The sequence below is a fragment of the Rhinoderma darwinii genome, chromosome 1, assembly GCF_050947455.1.
Source record: "Rhinoderma darwinii isolate aRhiDar2 chromosome 1, aRhiDar2.hap1, whole genome shotgun sequence".
NCBI classification, from domain to species: domain Eukaryota; kingdom Metazoa; phylum Chordata; class Amphibia; order Anura; family Rhinodermatidae; genus Rhinoderma; species Rhinoderma darwinii.
In genome coordinates, this window is record NC_134687.1 from 48,251,499 (window position 1) to 48,266,114 (window position 14,616).

General features: G+C 40.9%; 1 protein-coding gene across 1 annotated transcript in view; it reads left to right on the top strand.

The window, feature by feature from the left end:
* The window catches only part of NCAPG (non-SMC condensin I complex subunit G), a 78,208-nt gene extending 65,007 nt beyond the window's left edge, over positions 1-13,201 (top strand). Inside the window, exons 15-21 of the mRNA XM_075858479.1 lie at positions 1,747-1,928; positions 4,675-4,849; positions 4,970-5,131; positions 7,286-7,415; positions 9,748-9,819; positions 9,914-9,983; positions 12,949-13,201. Of these exons, the coding sequence (XP_075714594.1) occupies positions 1,747-1,928; positions 4,675-4,849; positions 4,970-5,131; positions 7,286-7,415; positions 9,748-9,819; positions 9,914-9,983; positions 12,949-13,069 (912 nt within the window). The 3' untranslated portion in view covers positions 13,070-13,201. The remainder of the gene's footprint in view (positions 1-1,746; positions 1,929-4,674; positions 4,850-4,969; positions 5,132-7,285; positions 7,416-9,747; positions 9,820-9,913; positions 9,984-12,948) is intronic.
* Positions 13,202-14,616: the final 1,415 nt, after the last annotated feature.

Consider the following 14,616-nt stretch of genomic DNA (forward strand, 5'->3'; position numbering starts at 1 on the left):
TAAATGTTGTGAATCTGATCCAAACAAAGCATTTACTGAATGGACCAAGTGCTAGGAATATAGTCCTGTATCACATCTACCTTCCTGGAATCTAAAGCGTCAGGTCAGACACAGGAAGTCTTTCGTCAGTGGAATGATAGTTGTATCATGTAAAGGGGCCTTAAGGGTATAGTTGTGCTTCTTAATGTCTGATCTGAAATTTTGATCAAGGCCTATGTGATTACACTTTGTTGGCTTTGGCCCCTTATTGCACCAGTATATTATGCCAAACTTTACATAGGAATTACGAGATGGCATGGTGGTTCTTGACCATATTTTCCCTACCACAGACTCATGGACCAGTTCCTTTTGGAGACCACACATTTATCAGTGGAGACTGTAAAAAGTGACTGGCGTACGCCGTAAAACACCAAAGATTGAGTAGTCCGTATATAGATTTACATACCAATATCCAGTTATAAAGCTCTTGGGACACGCAGCTTAGTGTGTAAACTCAAGTTTGTAACCTAAAAGTAAAGCATGACCTATGCTATTTATTAGATTCATTCATGCTGCAGACTATTCACTTCAATTTTGGGCAGAGCAAGAAGAGACTTGTTACTGCAGCCCTTTACTTCCTCCCTGCTGTCAGCTGCAGGCGCAGATAGCGAAATATAGATAGCTAAAGTATCTTGAATATCTTAACTAAACAGGGAATTTCAAGCTACCTGCGTGTCTGTAGAGAGAACTTGCTAATTAATTAGTGTCAACCAAACCGTGCTCAATATTCATCGGGCGTCTTATTGTTACCTTGGTAACCCTACCGCCCAGCGTTCAGGAGCGTGTCTCCAAGCCCCGTGTTGGGCGTGAGGAAGTGTATAACTGGACTGACACCTTAAGGCTGGGTTCCCACATTGCAGATTTGCTGCAGATTTTGCCTGCCTTTTGTAAGCCAAAACCAGAATTGGATCCAGTATTGCAGACCCATAAGGCCTTTCTTTATATATTCTGTTTAGATTCCGCTTCTGATTTTGGCTTAAAAAAACGCATGCAAAATCTGCACTGTGGGAACCCAACCTTAGTCCTGTAATTACAGCAGCCTCAGCACTGAGTCGATTACTGTTTTGAGATGTACAAACAGGAAAGGTGAAAAATGGCAAGTTTTTAATGTGACTTTAAAGGCATGTAGTAGCAGTGACAAGGCTGCTGCTTCACTCTATTTGGAATATGGCAGACAATAACTTCTTAAATAGAAAGGAGGGGTCTGTAGCACAAATGGGTGAGCTTTTAAGGGAAAGGTGCCACGTCACAACGGTATTGCACATCAGGGTTTAAGAGCACTAAGCGTTGTTTTTTTTTCGATTGTAGTTATCCACAGGATATGTCATACATGTCCGATAAATGCAGGTCCCACCTCTAGGACTAAGCCCGATCTCTGTCCTACCTTGTCTGGCTCGAGCTGCTCTCTGACTACTCAGTTACGAGGGTTGCAAGGGGTACGGAAAAAGTACAGCAAGCTACATTGTTTCCGTACTCCCGGCAACTTCGTGCCACAAAAGTCCGAAATGAGAATACCCCTTTAAGTTGCAACCTCTACATGTAGAGAAAATTCACACGCCACGTGGCAAATGCTTGATTGGAATCAAAACCTTATCCCGTCTTTTCCCACTTGGGTCATATCTGTGCGATACAGTTTACATTATTTTAACAAAATCATTACAGAGTTTTAACTGTTCCTTTTTTTTTTTTTTCTCCTCCCAATATAAGATTCCAGAAATAAGGACGGAAACCGCTGAAGGCTTGGCAAAACTTATGTTCTCTGGAAGACTGATCAGTTCCAAGCTGCTATCTCGTTTAGTTTTACTTTGGTACAATCCAGTGACTGAAGAGGATACAAAACTACGCCACTGTCTTGGGGTTTTCTTCCCTATATTTGCTTATTCTTGTCGGTAAGATATATTTAATTTAGTTTTTTCTTTTTAATTTTTTAACCAGATACCTGTAGGAAATCCACCTGCTTAAAGGAAAACTCTTTTAGGCCACTTTCACATTAGCGTAGTACAGGTCCTTTTTTTTTTTTTTTTTTTTTTTTGTGCCCATTTTATGGACCCAGCACCTGAACCTCCAGCCAATCATGAGAAATGAAGTTAGGGCACTATAGAAGCCTGATGTTGAGTCTGTAACATGGCGCAAAAAATAACCCGTATTACACTTTTGTGAAAATGGCCTAATAAAGAGTACAACCCTTTCAGGACCCGATTAATTTTTAGTTTTTTATGCTTTTTGTTTTTTTCCTTCCCGCCTTCAAACAGTCATAACTTTTATTTTTTTGTTGACAAGTCATATGAGGACTTAATTGTTACTGGGACAAATTGTATTTTCTAATGGCGCTACTTAATATCATGTGTGATGAACTGGGAAAAAATTCAAAATAGGTTGGCATTGGAAAAACATCCGTTCCGCCATGTTCTTGTGGGTTTCATTTTTACGATGCTCACTTTACGGGGAAAATTACACATTACCTTTATTCTGCGGGTCAGTAGGATCACGATCATATCAAATTTATATAGTTTTGTGTTTTAGTACATCGGCTCCTGCGATCTTGCCTAGCGGGAGTCGGTGAGCGGCTTCGAAGTGAAAGTGAAAACCCCTCAGATGCTGGTCACATCGGACCCTGGCATCTGAGGGGTTAAATGCTTGCGATCGGAGATAGCTCATATAGACCGATTTCTTTAATGAACTCTAAGGCTGGGTTCACACGAGTATGTTACGTCCGTAATGAACGAAACGTATTTCGGCCGCAATTTCCGGACCGAACACACTGCAGGGAGCCGGGCTCCTAGCATCATAGTTATGTACGACGCTAGGAGTCCCTGCCTCGCTGCGGGACAACTGTCCCGTACTGTAATCATGTTTTCAGTACGGGACAGTAGTTCCACGGAGAGGCAGGGACTCCTAGCGTCGTACATAACTATGATGCTAGCAGCCCGGCTCCCTGCAGTGTGTTCGGTCCGGGACTTGCGGCCGAAATACATTCCGTCCTTTACATACGTAATGACCTCGTGTGAACCCAGCCTAAGTTTATAGCAAAATTATTGGCCAATCGCTTGCAGGGGCTGACTGAGAACTTAATTCACCCAGATCAGGCAGGGTTTTTACCCGGATAGGCTACGTCTAATAACAAACAATATGTAGAAGAAAAGACAGTACGGCACTCAGACGCTTTCTCAAGGCATGCCTTGAGAAAGCGTCTGAAGGACGTGAAACGGTCGGCTCTATTGTCTTCTAATCCCGTGTTGCCTGCCTCAACATAAGAATAAAAGAACCTTTTTTGCAAGTGGTGAGTGCCGTGCTGTCTTTTCTTCTACATATTATTTGCATAATCTGACTTTTATACGCACTGAGCACCGCTAGACAAAGGCTGTCGAACCACAAGTCCCAGTGAGCACAAGCACAGAAGTCTGTGACCTTGCAAGCTACAGGTAGTTCCAACTATTTTTACATCTACATGTTGCACAGTACGTCTAGTAACATACGACAGTGCTTCTTGGCTCTGCAGGGGGCCGACAGGGGTTTGTGGATCCGGCGGTGGTCTCTCCCGTCACGGTCAAATCTTTTAACCGCGTCTAGTGGCCTTATATCTGGGAGGTCTTTATAAATTGATCCTCAAAACCAAATCTCCTAAAGTGGGTTAGGCTCTTTTATGCAGGAGCCAAGGCAAGGATTAGTGTAAATGGGGAAGCGTCCCCGTATTTCTATTTATGGCGGGGAACTAGGCAAGACTGTCCCCTCTTGCCCCTGCTGTTTGCATTAATGATTGAGCCATTGGCACTGCGATTCATATTAGGAGGGTTGGAAGGTAGAGTGCTGCTGTATGAAGACGATGTGTTGCTTTTTTTTGGAGAACGTTCAGGAGTCGCTCGGGAAACTGAGGCATATTAGGAGATTTGGTGAATGTTCTGGGTTTCCAATTAACTGGTCCAAGTCTGCCGTTATGCCACTTGGGGTTATGAAGGACAGAGATAAGTTAGAAGGGCTGAATTTGGTAGAAAAGTTTAAGTATCTGGGGATTTGGGTGGCCCCGGAGGTTAAAGCGTTTGTGGACCTAAATATTGTTCCTTCTATAAGATAAGACAAAAAAGATCTAGAGAAAATTGCCTCTTTGGCAGCAAGTCGCCTTGGTTAGGATGGTAATTTTGCCCACTTGGTTGTATCCTCTGGAATCCATATAGGACTATTCTGTAGATAGGATGTTTAGGGTAATGGACTAAGAGATTTCATTTGGAAAGGGAAGCAGGCGCGTAGAAGTTTGGAGAAGTTGCAGTTAGATAGGAATAAAGGGTGGGTGGAGGTGCAACGTTTCATATTCTATTTTTTTCGCGGGACAGTCTTCTGATAAAGGAGGGAGGATGGTTAGTATACATGGTGCAGAATATACATTTGTCCACGCTTCTAGCTGAGATTTTTGTTTTTTGTCACTTGTAGAAATGAGTAAATTTGTTTTGCCATATTTGCCAAATTATTCTCACAAAAGAAAATCTCAAACATAACATTAATTTTACCAAACGAGCTCAATTCTAAACCCAACCAGGAGTTCACAAGGTCATTCTAATGTATTTAAAAAAATATCTATCTGCTTTAGCCAGTCTTTGATATCCTGGTATCTGAAATGTCCACGTGAACCTTATCCCATAGAACAAATCAGGAGTGTTTTGAGGAGACTTTCCTATCCACCCTACAAACACTGTTCAATGCCCCGGCCTCCTCACCGCTGGCTGATGTTGACGCTGCCAATGTTGCTGAACTTCTAGTCGATCTTACAAGACCAAGTGGATTGAAACAACAAACAAAGAATTCTCAGGACTATCAGGTGATTGTATACTGTGATGTTTAGGGCATCAGTCCACTGATTTTATAGCCTATTTATCCAAGGTTTATGTATATTTTTATTAGGTTTTAATGGATTTTGCATCATCCTGCTTTCTTTCAGATATCCACAGTTCATGACAACCTGGCTCTAAAAATTTGCAATGAAATAATAAAAGATCCCACTTCTCCGGATGTTCGCATATATGCAAAATCACTGTGTTCTCTTGAGTTGTCAAAAGACTTTGCAAAAGACCTGCTTCCCATACTGGATGTTGCCCTGGAGGTAATGTTGAAGGGGTTGGCAAGCAGTCACTTTATATTCATATATAAAATTGATCCATTAAGATATGGGAAATTTCACTGCCTTAGGCCAGATTCACACCAATATGGGGAAACTGACGTGAAAAACGTGCAGTTTTTTCACGTCCAGTGTGCCCCGTGCAGGTTACATTTTCACAGATCCCAATAGACTTGCGTCTACGGAGTGATCTGTGAAATTCGGAACAAAATAGGACATGTTCTATTTTTCAACGAACCCTTCGCTCGGCCCGTTGAAATACATGCATTCGTGTGACGACTATTGTTTTAACGGACGTACTCTACGATCATCTGAATTTGGCCTTCAAGTGAAACCCCCACATTTGTGGTGTTTGTTTTTTAGTGGTTGGAGATCCATGTTTCAGTTGCATTATGTATGATCTAATTCGGTCTGCAGCCGGCACGAAGAGGAGTTCACTGCATAAGGGTTTATACAGCTCCCGTTAAACTAAAAGTTAATCTGTCCTTAAAGGAGTTGTCCCCTTTAGACGATCCCTACTTTTTAGAAGGGTCCCTTGACAGTAAGTTGTAGTCCGTGAGGAAATCTGACAAGTATTCAATTTCCCTGCATCTCTACCACAAATAAGACTTTAGCTGTGTTGCTCCCATCAGCAGTAGGAGCGCTTCAATAATACAGTGGGACAACGTGAGGGAATATACAGCATTCGTTATTCCTATTTTCAGAATACAACCTCATAAATAGTGGTCTTGATTTTGAATACTAAGGCAAACCATAGGGAAATGGGGGCTAGCCTGTTTTAGATTCAGGTTGCAGTAATTCTGTTATTAAAAATTATATTACAAATTGCGGTTTATGCAATCTCCTAATGTTTTCTGTAAGGTAGTTCCCAGCGAAAAGGGGCTATGTAAGAGAATTGTCTGATCAGTCTTTACCTAGACACTTTATTTGTGGTATTACAGTTAAAGGGAATGTGTCACTAGAAATTTTTTTTATTTTTTTTAGTTAAACAGTTACTATATAAATGATTACACATTGTTAGAATTTTTTGAACTTTTTCACAAGTCAGGAAATATTATAAATTAGATTCTAATTTATAACATTTCCCTGTGCTGGTCACTAGAGGGAGCAATTCCAAAAATTTCAGCATTGGCATGTGGTAAAGCAACGTCATTGCTTTATGCTGCAAAATTGGAGAAGATACACTCGCTCTAGTGTACTCAAACAATCCCCCCTCCTTTATCCTGGCTAGTGCCAGGAGAAAGGAGGGGGTGGAATGTTCAAACCTACACTGTGTGCCGCCATTTTTTTGAGCGACTGGACAGTGTAGTAGGATTAAATACAGTGGTTATTACACAAACATGACTTACCTGCTCCTGCTGCCTTCGCTCCGTCCGCTCCTAGTCCTTGCTTCAGAACATATGGACGGAAGCCGCGACTGGAAGTAGTCATCTTACTGTCCGGCCGCGGCTTCCGGTCCTCATGAAAATGGCGCCGGATGTCTCACTGCCGAAGACCTTCCATTTGGACTGTGTGGGAGCGGCGCATGCGCCGTTCCCACACAGACGGCGTACACTATAGTGAATGGAACGGCTCCCGTTTTTTTATTTTTAACAATGTGTATCAGTGTGTTTGGTGCAACTTTCGAAATACTTTTTATTAAAAATTATTTTTACTCTTAAAGATACAGATCTGTATCCTGTATACACAGCAGCTGTATCTCAAAGTAGCATTTTTTAAAAAAAAAAAGTCAAGAGAAAGTTGCATCGCAGGACCCAATGACGCTGAACCCAGACAGATTCAGGTATCAGTATAAAATACAGATGCTCTGCATACAGAATACAAAGCAGCTGTGTCTCAAAAAGTAATTATTTTTAATAAAAATTAATTATAAAGTTGCACCAAACAGACCTTATTAAAAAAAAGTCAATTGTGTACATAGCCTTTAAACAAGGGCTGTATTAAATCTATATTGGGCAGTAAATTTGACTTTTTTTTAAATTTTTACATACTTTAGATTATAAAATTGTCGTAGAATAAATACATCCAGTGTAAATCTGTTAGTGATGTCACCAATAGTACTCAGCGGTTAATGGCTGTCAGTGGTGTCAGAAGTTGAGATTCTTTTTTTATACTTTTGAACCTTGTTTTACTTTGTAGGATATTACTGATAAAGTCTGCTTGAGAGCAATAGAAAAGGTCAAGATGCAACTGCGTATCGGTACGATGCCAAGGGAGGTGGTTAGTGTATCTCAGGAAGCCACCATTACTACTACGGAGAGCGGGGAAGGTAATGTATCACATGAAGTGCATGTTCTTATTATAGGAAACATATGAGATGGTATTAAATGGAACCTCTGATATGAATTTGTAAAGTATTTTTGTAAATACATGAAGCAAATTTATACGTAGAAAAGCTGATGACTGATCTGAAAACATGTAAGTCATTTTATTAAGGATTCAGCTTTGGGCCAGTCACATGGAGCTCTACAGTCCCCACTTCAGTTGGCAGATGGCGTAATAGGAGCCTACAACTGTAAAGTGTCTCATGCCACTCGGTGGTCATGGTCAGCACAGGCTTCAGCTGGGATGTTTTAGAGAGGACAGTGCGTCATTCATGTATTAAAGACTGGGGAGATGTAGAACTCCATGTGACTGGAGTTAGTTTGTTTTTTACCTATTTTGTTGTTTGTTTTTTTTATTGACTTTTGAAAACATAAAAAATACATTACATGCATAATGTAATGACATGCAGGCACATAACACAGCATACATTTAACACATTATATGGAAATATAGTGCAATAAACAACTTAATAAATTATTCCCAAATCCTGCAGCTGTTTTATTGCCGGAGACTAAACATCTTACCAAACCAAATATTCACAATATAGCAGGACTAGCAACACATCTCAGAAAGGGAATGTAAAACCTATCATGTCGATTGTTGTAATGTAACCAGGAATGCTAAGCATATAAGCACTAGGTCATCTTGAACGCACCCAATGTCCCTTTAAGATCCTCCACAAGGTACCATTGTGATAGTAAAAATGGCCCCATGGTGATATCTGAGGTTTAGTGTGTAAGGAACCATTTTCACTTCCAAACTTTTTTTTTTCTTCCTTTTTTAAGTTTTTTTTATTTTTTAAGATCTCTGCCTTATTAAGTTAAAATAGCTGCTTGTTGGAACCACTCATTAAACAAGCATTTTTTCAACATTATCAGGATGGCTTGGGCTACAGGTAGAGAAGCCTCCTCTAATTATCACCGACGTCCTCACATTGTTTTGAATGAAACAGAACCTCCATTGGGCCAAAGTTACCCATAAAATTACTCATCTGACTTAATCATGAGGAAACCTGTTGCCAGTACGACTGGATTCGGGGACAGGCCCATAGACCATGAAACAAATCCGACCGTGGCTCAACACCTCTAGGACAAGTCGTCTTCCAATCTTGTTTCGCGGCTGGCAGGGGAAGGGTAAACTCTTAGGGTATGTTCACACAGAGTTTTTTGCAGGAAGAAAATTCTGCCTCAAAATTCTGTTTGGAATTTTGAGGCAGATTTTGATCTGCATGCTGTTTGTGTTTTTCGCTCGCGCCCATTGAGCGCCACGGGCAAAAACAAAGCGAAATACGCTTTCTCTGCCTCTCATTGATGTCAATGGGAGGTCAGAGACGTAAACGCCTGAAGATAGGGCATGTCCCTTTTTCCTGCGAGACGGTTTTTCCTCTCACGGGAAAAAAAACCGCCTCTGCCTCCCATTGAAATCAATGGGAGGCAGTTTCAGATTTTTTGACGCTTTTTACGCCGCGGTTTCCACATCAAACGTGTAAAAGAGAAAAAAAAACTGAACTGACCCTTATATGGCCAAATCTCGTTTTACTGCCTGGAGTTCTACTTTAAACATGGGAAGCACATATTAAGGCCTAATGCACACGTTAATAGTGATTTTGCGGTCCACACAACCATGGATCCGTTGTCTATATTTGCGGTAATTTTTCCAAAAAAACCTTCCGTAGTGCATCAGTGTGTCATCAGTGTTCACGGCTCCGCCAAAAAAGAAAAGTCTGGAACACACTGAGTAGGTCGTATGATCTGCAAATACAGTCCATAAAATGACGTCCTGTGTTTTTCCATGGATCCTAGAACATCACGATCGTTTGCATGAGGCCATATAAATGAATGGGTCTGTGTGCGATCTGCACGTTTACAGACAAAAAGCCATGGTCGTGTGCATTAGGCCTAATACAACACAATGAATTTACTTAAATTAGCTCTTAGTTGTATTTGTGTTTTGGGATTTTTTTTTTCCTTCATTCTACCTACCCCACATTTTCTGGGGTCCTCATTAGAAAATCTGGCTAGTTGTGCCATGATACATCACTTTTCCCTTGAGGAATTAGGCAGGTTTTGTAGTTCAAGAGTTTGGAAATAAAACTATGCGACAAACCATCTGGTTACTGTAATGGTGGCCATATTGGTTATCGACCATCTTCCCCAAAGACAAATATAACTAAAATGGCTCAATAGAGCTTCGACTAAAGGAGAAAACAAGGGGTAAAATGCTTCTGAAGTGTCTGTAGTTGGTAAAATGAACTTGGTTTTGCGATGTCCTTTTAGGCAACCGGAATGATGAAAACGATGATGTGTTTGAGGATCAAAAGACTGTGAAAAGCAAAACGACCAGAGGTGGTATGTGTTCGAATGCCATAATGTTAGGAGACACTTCCAGGATCCACCTGGTTCAGGTTACTGTACATCGCAATGTTACTTTTACCTTCTGCAGGTCGTAAGAAAACGGCGTCTACAAGTACGAGGAAAAAGAGTAGCCGCTCTGCAGATCCTGTGACTGAAGGGTATGTCCGGCAGGTCTTTCATGTACGGTCTTGTTTTACCTTTTGAACATCTTTTTGGTCTGGACCATCTGCTGCTCTAATCATCCTGTGATCAAATAATCATTTTTCTGTTTTCTATTTTTTTTTATCTTTGCATTACTAGTGTTTAAAATTATGACAATCAGGGAAGATTAAGAAAGTTTTTTACATGTCGTACATTTTGTGAATTCATAAACTTATTTAGAAAGGAGATTCTATTACTAGAGATGGGCTTTAGCTTTATACTGCTGAAAAGCTTTTTAGAAGTAGGACCCAGCCTGGCACTAGTACCGGGATTTTTGTGATACTTAACACATATGTAAAAGGTCTTTTTCACAGTTTACTTTAATAATCGAGAATATGTCTTCTATTTGCTGGTCATGTTGCCGCAGCTGTTTAGCCCAGTAATGTTGCTAATGGTTGGCTTTTCATGTGGTTGGAGTGGAGAGTCTCTGCCTAGAGTCTGCATGTCGCGTCCGTGTCTTGATTGGTTAGGGTACAAAAATCGTTAATCTAAAGCCAAAGACTGTTAGAGGAATGCGGTAACACTGCAGCATTGCTTTTGGTGATGCATCAAGCTTTATTTATAGCCTGCACCAATATCACTGTAGACAGTGGTGGGAGATTTATCGAAACTGGCGCAAGGAAAAATTGAAGCAGTTGCCCATTGCAACCATATTTTAATTTTAATATTTTTTTTAATATATATTCTAGAGGCCCTGGATGCTTGCCATAAGAAAGTTCACCACCTTCCTTTGCACCAGTTTTGATGTCCCCACTGTTTTATCGCGGTGGAAGTATCCATTTAACTTGATGAAATGGTAGAAGAATTTGTTGGAGTGACTGGCCGTGCTGCAGTTCCCTATACCGGTGGTAGCACCGTTGTTGAGTGAAATATTATGAAAAAACTCTGTGCTGTGGCCCCTTTACTCTCAGGATCGATGGTCCTGGCAGTCGTACCCCTACTGTTCAGAAAGAAAACATCCTAGCGAAATGTCATCACTTTGAGATAAGAAAGCTCTTTTAGGGTGCCCTTACACACACACTTCTTAGGAAATACGGCACTTTTTTGTTGCATTTTTCCTAGCGTTTTTGCTCCTTTTTTTTTTTTCCTTATGTTTTTTGGGGAAAAAACACTGACCAGATGTTAGCTGGAAGTTCAGGGAAATATTAACCACCTGCCGGCAGCCCATAGACTATAAACGTCTGGGCGGTGCTCAATTCTACAGGGACGTTTCAGAACGTCCCACAGATTTATACTTTTTTTTCCGCCCTTTAGCGGCATTTAGCTCTGTGATACAGCGGTCTCTAGATAGCTGACATCACAGAGCTCTGCCCAGAGACCAATGATCACAATTCTTTCAGCGCTTCCCTATCCTAACGGCACCCCTCAACCCGCCTGCCCTCCACTGCCCCCCCCCCCTCGACCTATATATGTACAAGAATAGGCAGCACTCCGATTAAAAATGAAAAAGTGGTTTTCTTCACCCTGGTGCAATGTTTCGGCTCTAATACTGGCTCTAGTATTAGAGCCGAAACGTTGCACCAGGGTGAAGAAAACCACTTTTTCATTTTTAATCGGAATGCTGCCTATTTTTGTAATAATCTCTGCTGGACGGTGGATTTATCTATCTCTATCGATCTCTCATATATTGACGTATAGTTTTAGGCTGGGGCTACACTGCGACTTTAGCCGCAACACTAGTCGCACGACCAAAGATCACTATGTTCCATAGCCTACATGGCAAGTAATGAAAGTGAATGTGGTCGTAGTAATTTTACTTGCCATGTAGGCTACCGGACAAAACTAATTTTTAGCCACAAGGCCTGTCGTTGCCAAAGTTGTCATGTAGCCCCAGGATAGAACTATACTATATATCAATATATATCAGAGATATGAGAATACTATCTTTATATATATATATATATATATATATATATCTATCTAAATTGCGATTTTATTTTATTTTTTATATTTATTTGTATACACAAAAAAATAAAAGATTATTATTTCTATCTACCCATCTCTTTATCTATATATTTTATAACATATATATTGAGGTACAGTTTTAGGCTGGGGCTACACGGCGACTATGGAATCTGCTTTAGAAAATTTGCTCTCCAAAAGCCAGTTTGCGCACCATTCATTGTAAGCTCTGTGCCCAGTGTGTAAGAAGTGCGCACACATTTAGTATTGCTGAAGTTGGCAGACATATATTTAGGTGTGTTTAGCCAGTGGCATTCACCAGATGTCAAAAAACATCATTCACGTTTTTTTATTTACCTTTTTTTTTTTTTTCCCTTTTACAGTTTTTAAAAGTGAAATATAGAACTTTTTTTTTTTTCTTTACACAATATGGAAGTCCAACATGTTCTGAGAAAAACAAGACCAAATACATGTAGGTTGGAAGACTAATAGAAGAACAATTTGCTTTTAAATTTGCAGCTGGCTAAAACTTGAAAATGACCCTGGTCAGGAAGTAGTTAAACACACTACAAACAGTGTTTTTTTTCCCGTAACAATGAACAGCTAGGGTTGGTTTGCCGTTTTTTTTTGGTTTGGTTTTTTCACAGCCAGTTTCGTTCTTCTCCAGTAGACCTTAGTTTGACCCCCCCCCCCCCCCCAGTAAACCATGTCTTGCAAAAAGGAATCCATCACATGATTTGCGCTGTACAATGCAGCTCGTAAAATGCACTATTTTTCTAACCGAACGCCAGAAAAAAAAATACAAAGATTACACCGCCAAAAAGTGTGTGAAGGAAGACTTATAGATTTTATTTTTTTTATTGCTTTAATAGTGAAGTTGGAAATCTAGAATATTCCACCACACATTTGTAAATATAATATGGTTTCAAATCATACCTGTATTGTACTTCATGTAATTCTCCAGCAGATGACGCAGCCATGGTATCATGATTTAACGTGTCCATATCAATCTTTTTTAAGGGAGAATAAAGAAGCAGAATCTGTTAGTGTCTCTACAAGGCCATCACGAAGAGCTAAAAGCATAGCTTTGGAGAAAACAAAAATGAATCTCTGTAAGCTTCTCAATGAAGAGGCAAAATAATGCATTGTTGTAATATTCATGTAGACGTACTGTACAGGGAAGTTGTTCTATCCAGGGGAGAAATAAAGCAGCCACCTCTTTGTATCGACAATATGACTGTACTGTAATAAAGTGACTTGTTCGATTTTGCTACTTTGCTTTCATGTTTTTACTTATTCATTTTTCATTTATTTTGTCTTTAACCTAATAAATATTAAGGGTTGAACGTTTCAACTTTATCATGTTTAAAAATATCTAAATCTATTTAAATGCACTCGAAAGCAACCATGCCTATACAGTTCAAGTCAAAAGTTCACATAAACCTTAGCCACATTAATTTAAAACAGTTTTTCACAAATCATGATATTTAATGCTAGTACACATTCCCCCTCTCAGATCAGTTTGGTTATATTTCAAGAATGTGATATGTCAGAATAATACGAGGAACAATAATTTATTTCAGCTTTTATTTCTTTCATCACATTCCCTGTGGCTCAGAAGTTTACATTCACGAGGTTCGCATTTGGAAGCATTGCCTTTAAATTATCTAACTTGGGTGGAAAGTTTTGGGTCGCTATCCACAAGCTTCTCACAATAAGCTGCTGGAATTTTGGCCCATTCCTCCTGACAAAACTGGTGTAATGGAGTCAGGTTTGTAGGCCTACTTTCTCGCTCACATTTTAACATCGCTCATGACCGCACCCATGCGAGGAGATCGCCTTTCCCAGGGCAGGAAACGAGTAGATAAAAAGGTTCACACCCCCTCCGTTTCCGGTTTCCTGTCCACATCTGTTGTCCTGGGGAACTTCTGCTCCCATTGGAGATATGTATCTAATTTTTACCCTTTCACCTATGACCGCACTCCTGGAGAGACATCCCATCTGCTGGACAGGAAACCTAAGGATATAAAAAGGACACAACTCTCCACACACCCAGTCAGGTTTCCTGTCCTCCGGATGGATTGTCCTATAGGAAAAGCACTTCTCCCTGGGTTGCAGACCCCCTAGCAAGGTTCCTACCTTATTTCCCTAGGGGTGCTCTGGAAGGTATTAGTCTCCTTTGGAGGGAGCAACCTTAAGCCTGGTACAGGTACTTCCTCCTCTCCTGGTCCATCACCTCCCTCACTGGAGGTGGTTCAAGGTACACAGGGCGAGTGCTTCCTCTGGCAGGGGAGCAGTCTCCCAGGGTCATACTCTGCTCCCTATTGGGGCCGGATGATGCCCAGCGTTGGCGGCTTCCAGCGCACTCAGTGCAGAACTTCCCGGTCGCCGCGACGCGTCACTTCCAGCGGGGTGACGCATCCTACGCTCCAGGAGGCGCTGGTTCCGGGAGGAGGTGCTCTAAGTGACTGGAGCAGAGGGCCTCCCAGCCAATCCAAGGCCTATTTAGGCCTGAACAACACGGAGCCTCAGTCTCCAGCTTCTTCCATTATGGAAACGCCAGGAGAAGCATCAGGATGCTCTGACCGCTTGGATGCCACCAAATCCTCCAGTCTGGTACTTGAGGGAAAAGTCAGGACTATGGGGTAAGATCAAAAAAACACTAAATGCTGTCCCCATTTCTTGCAT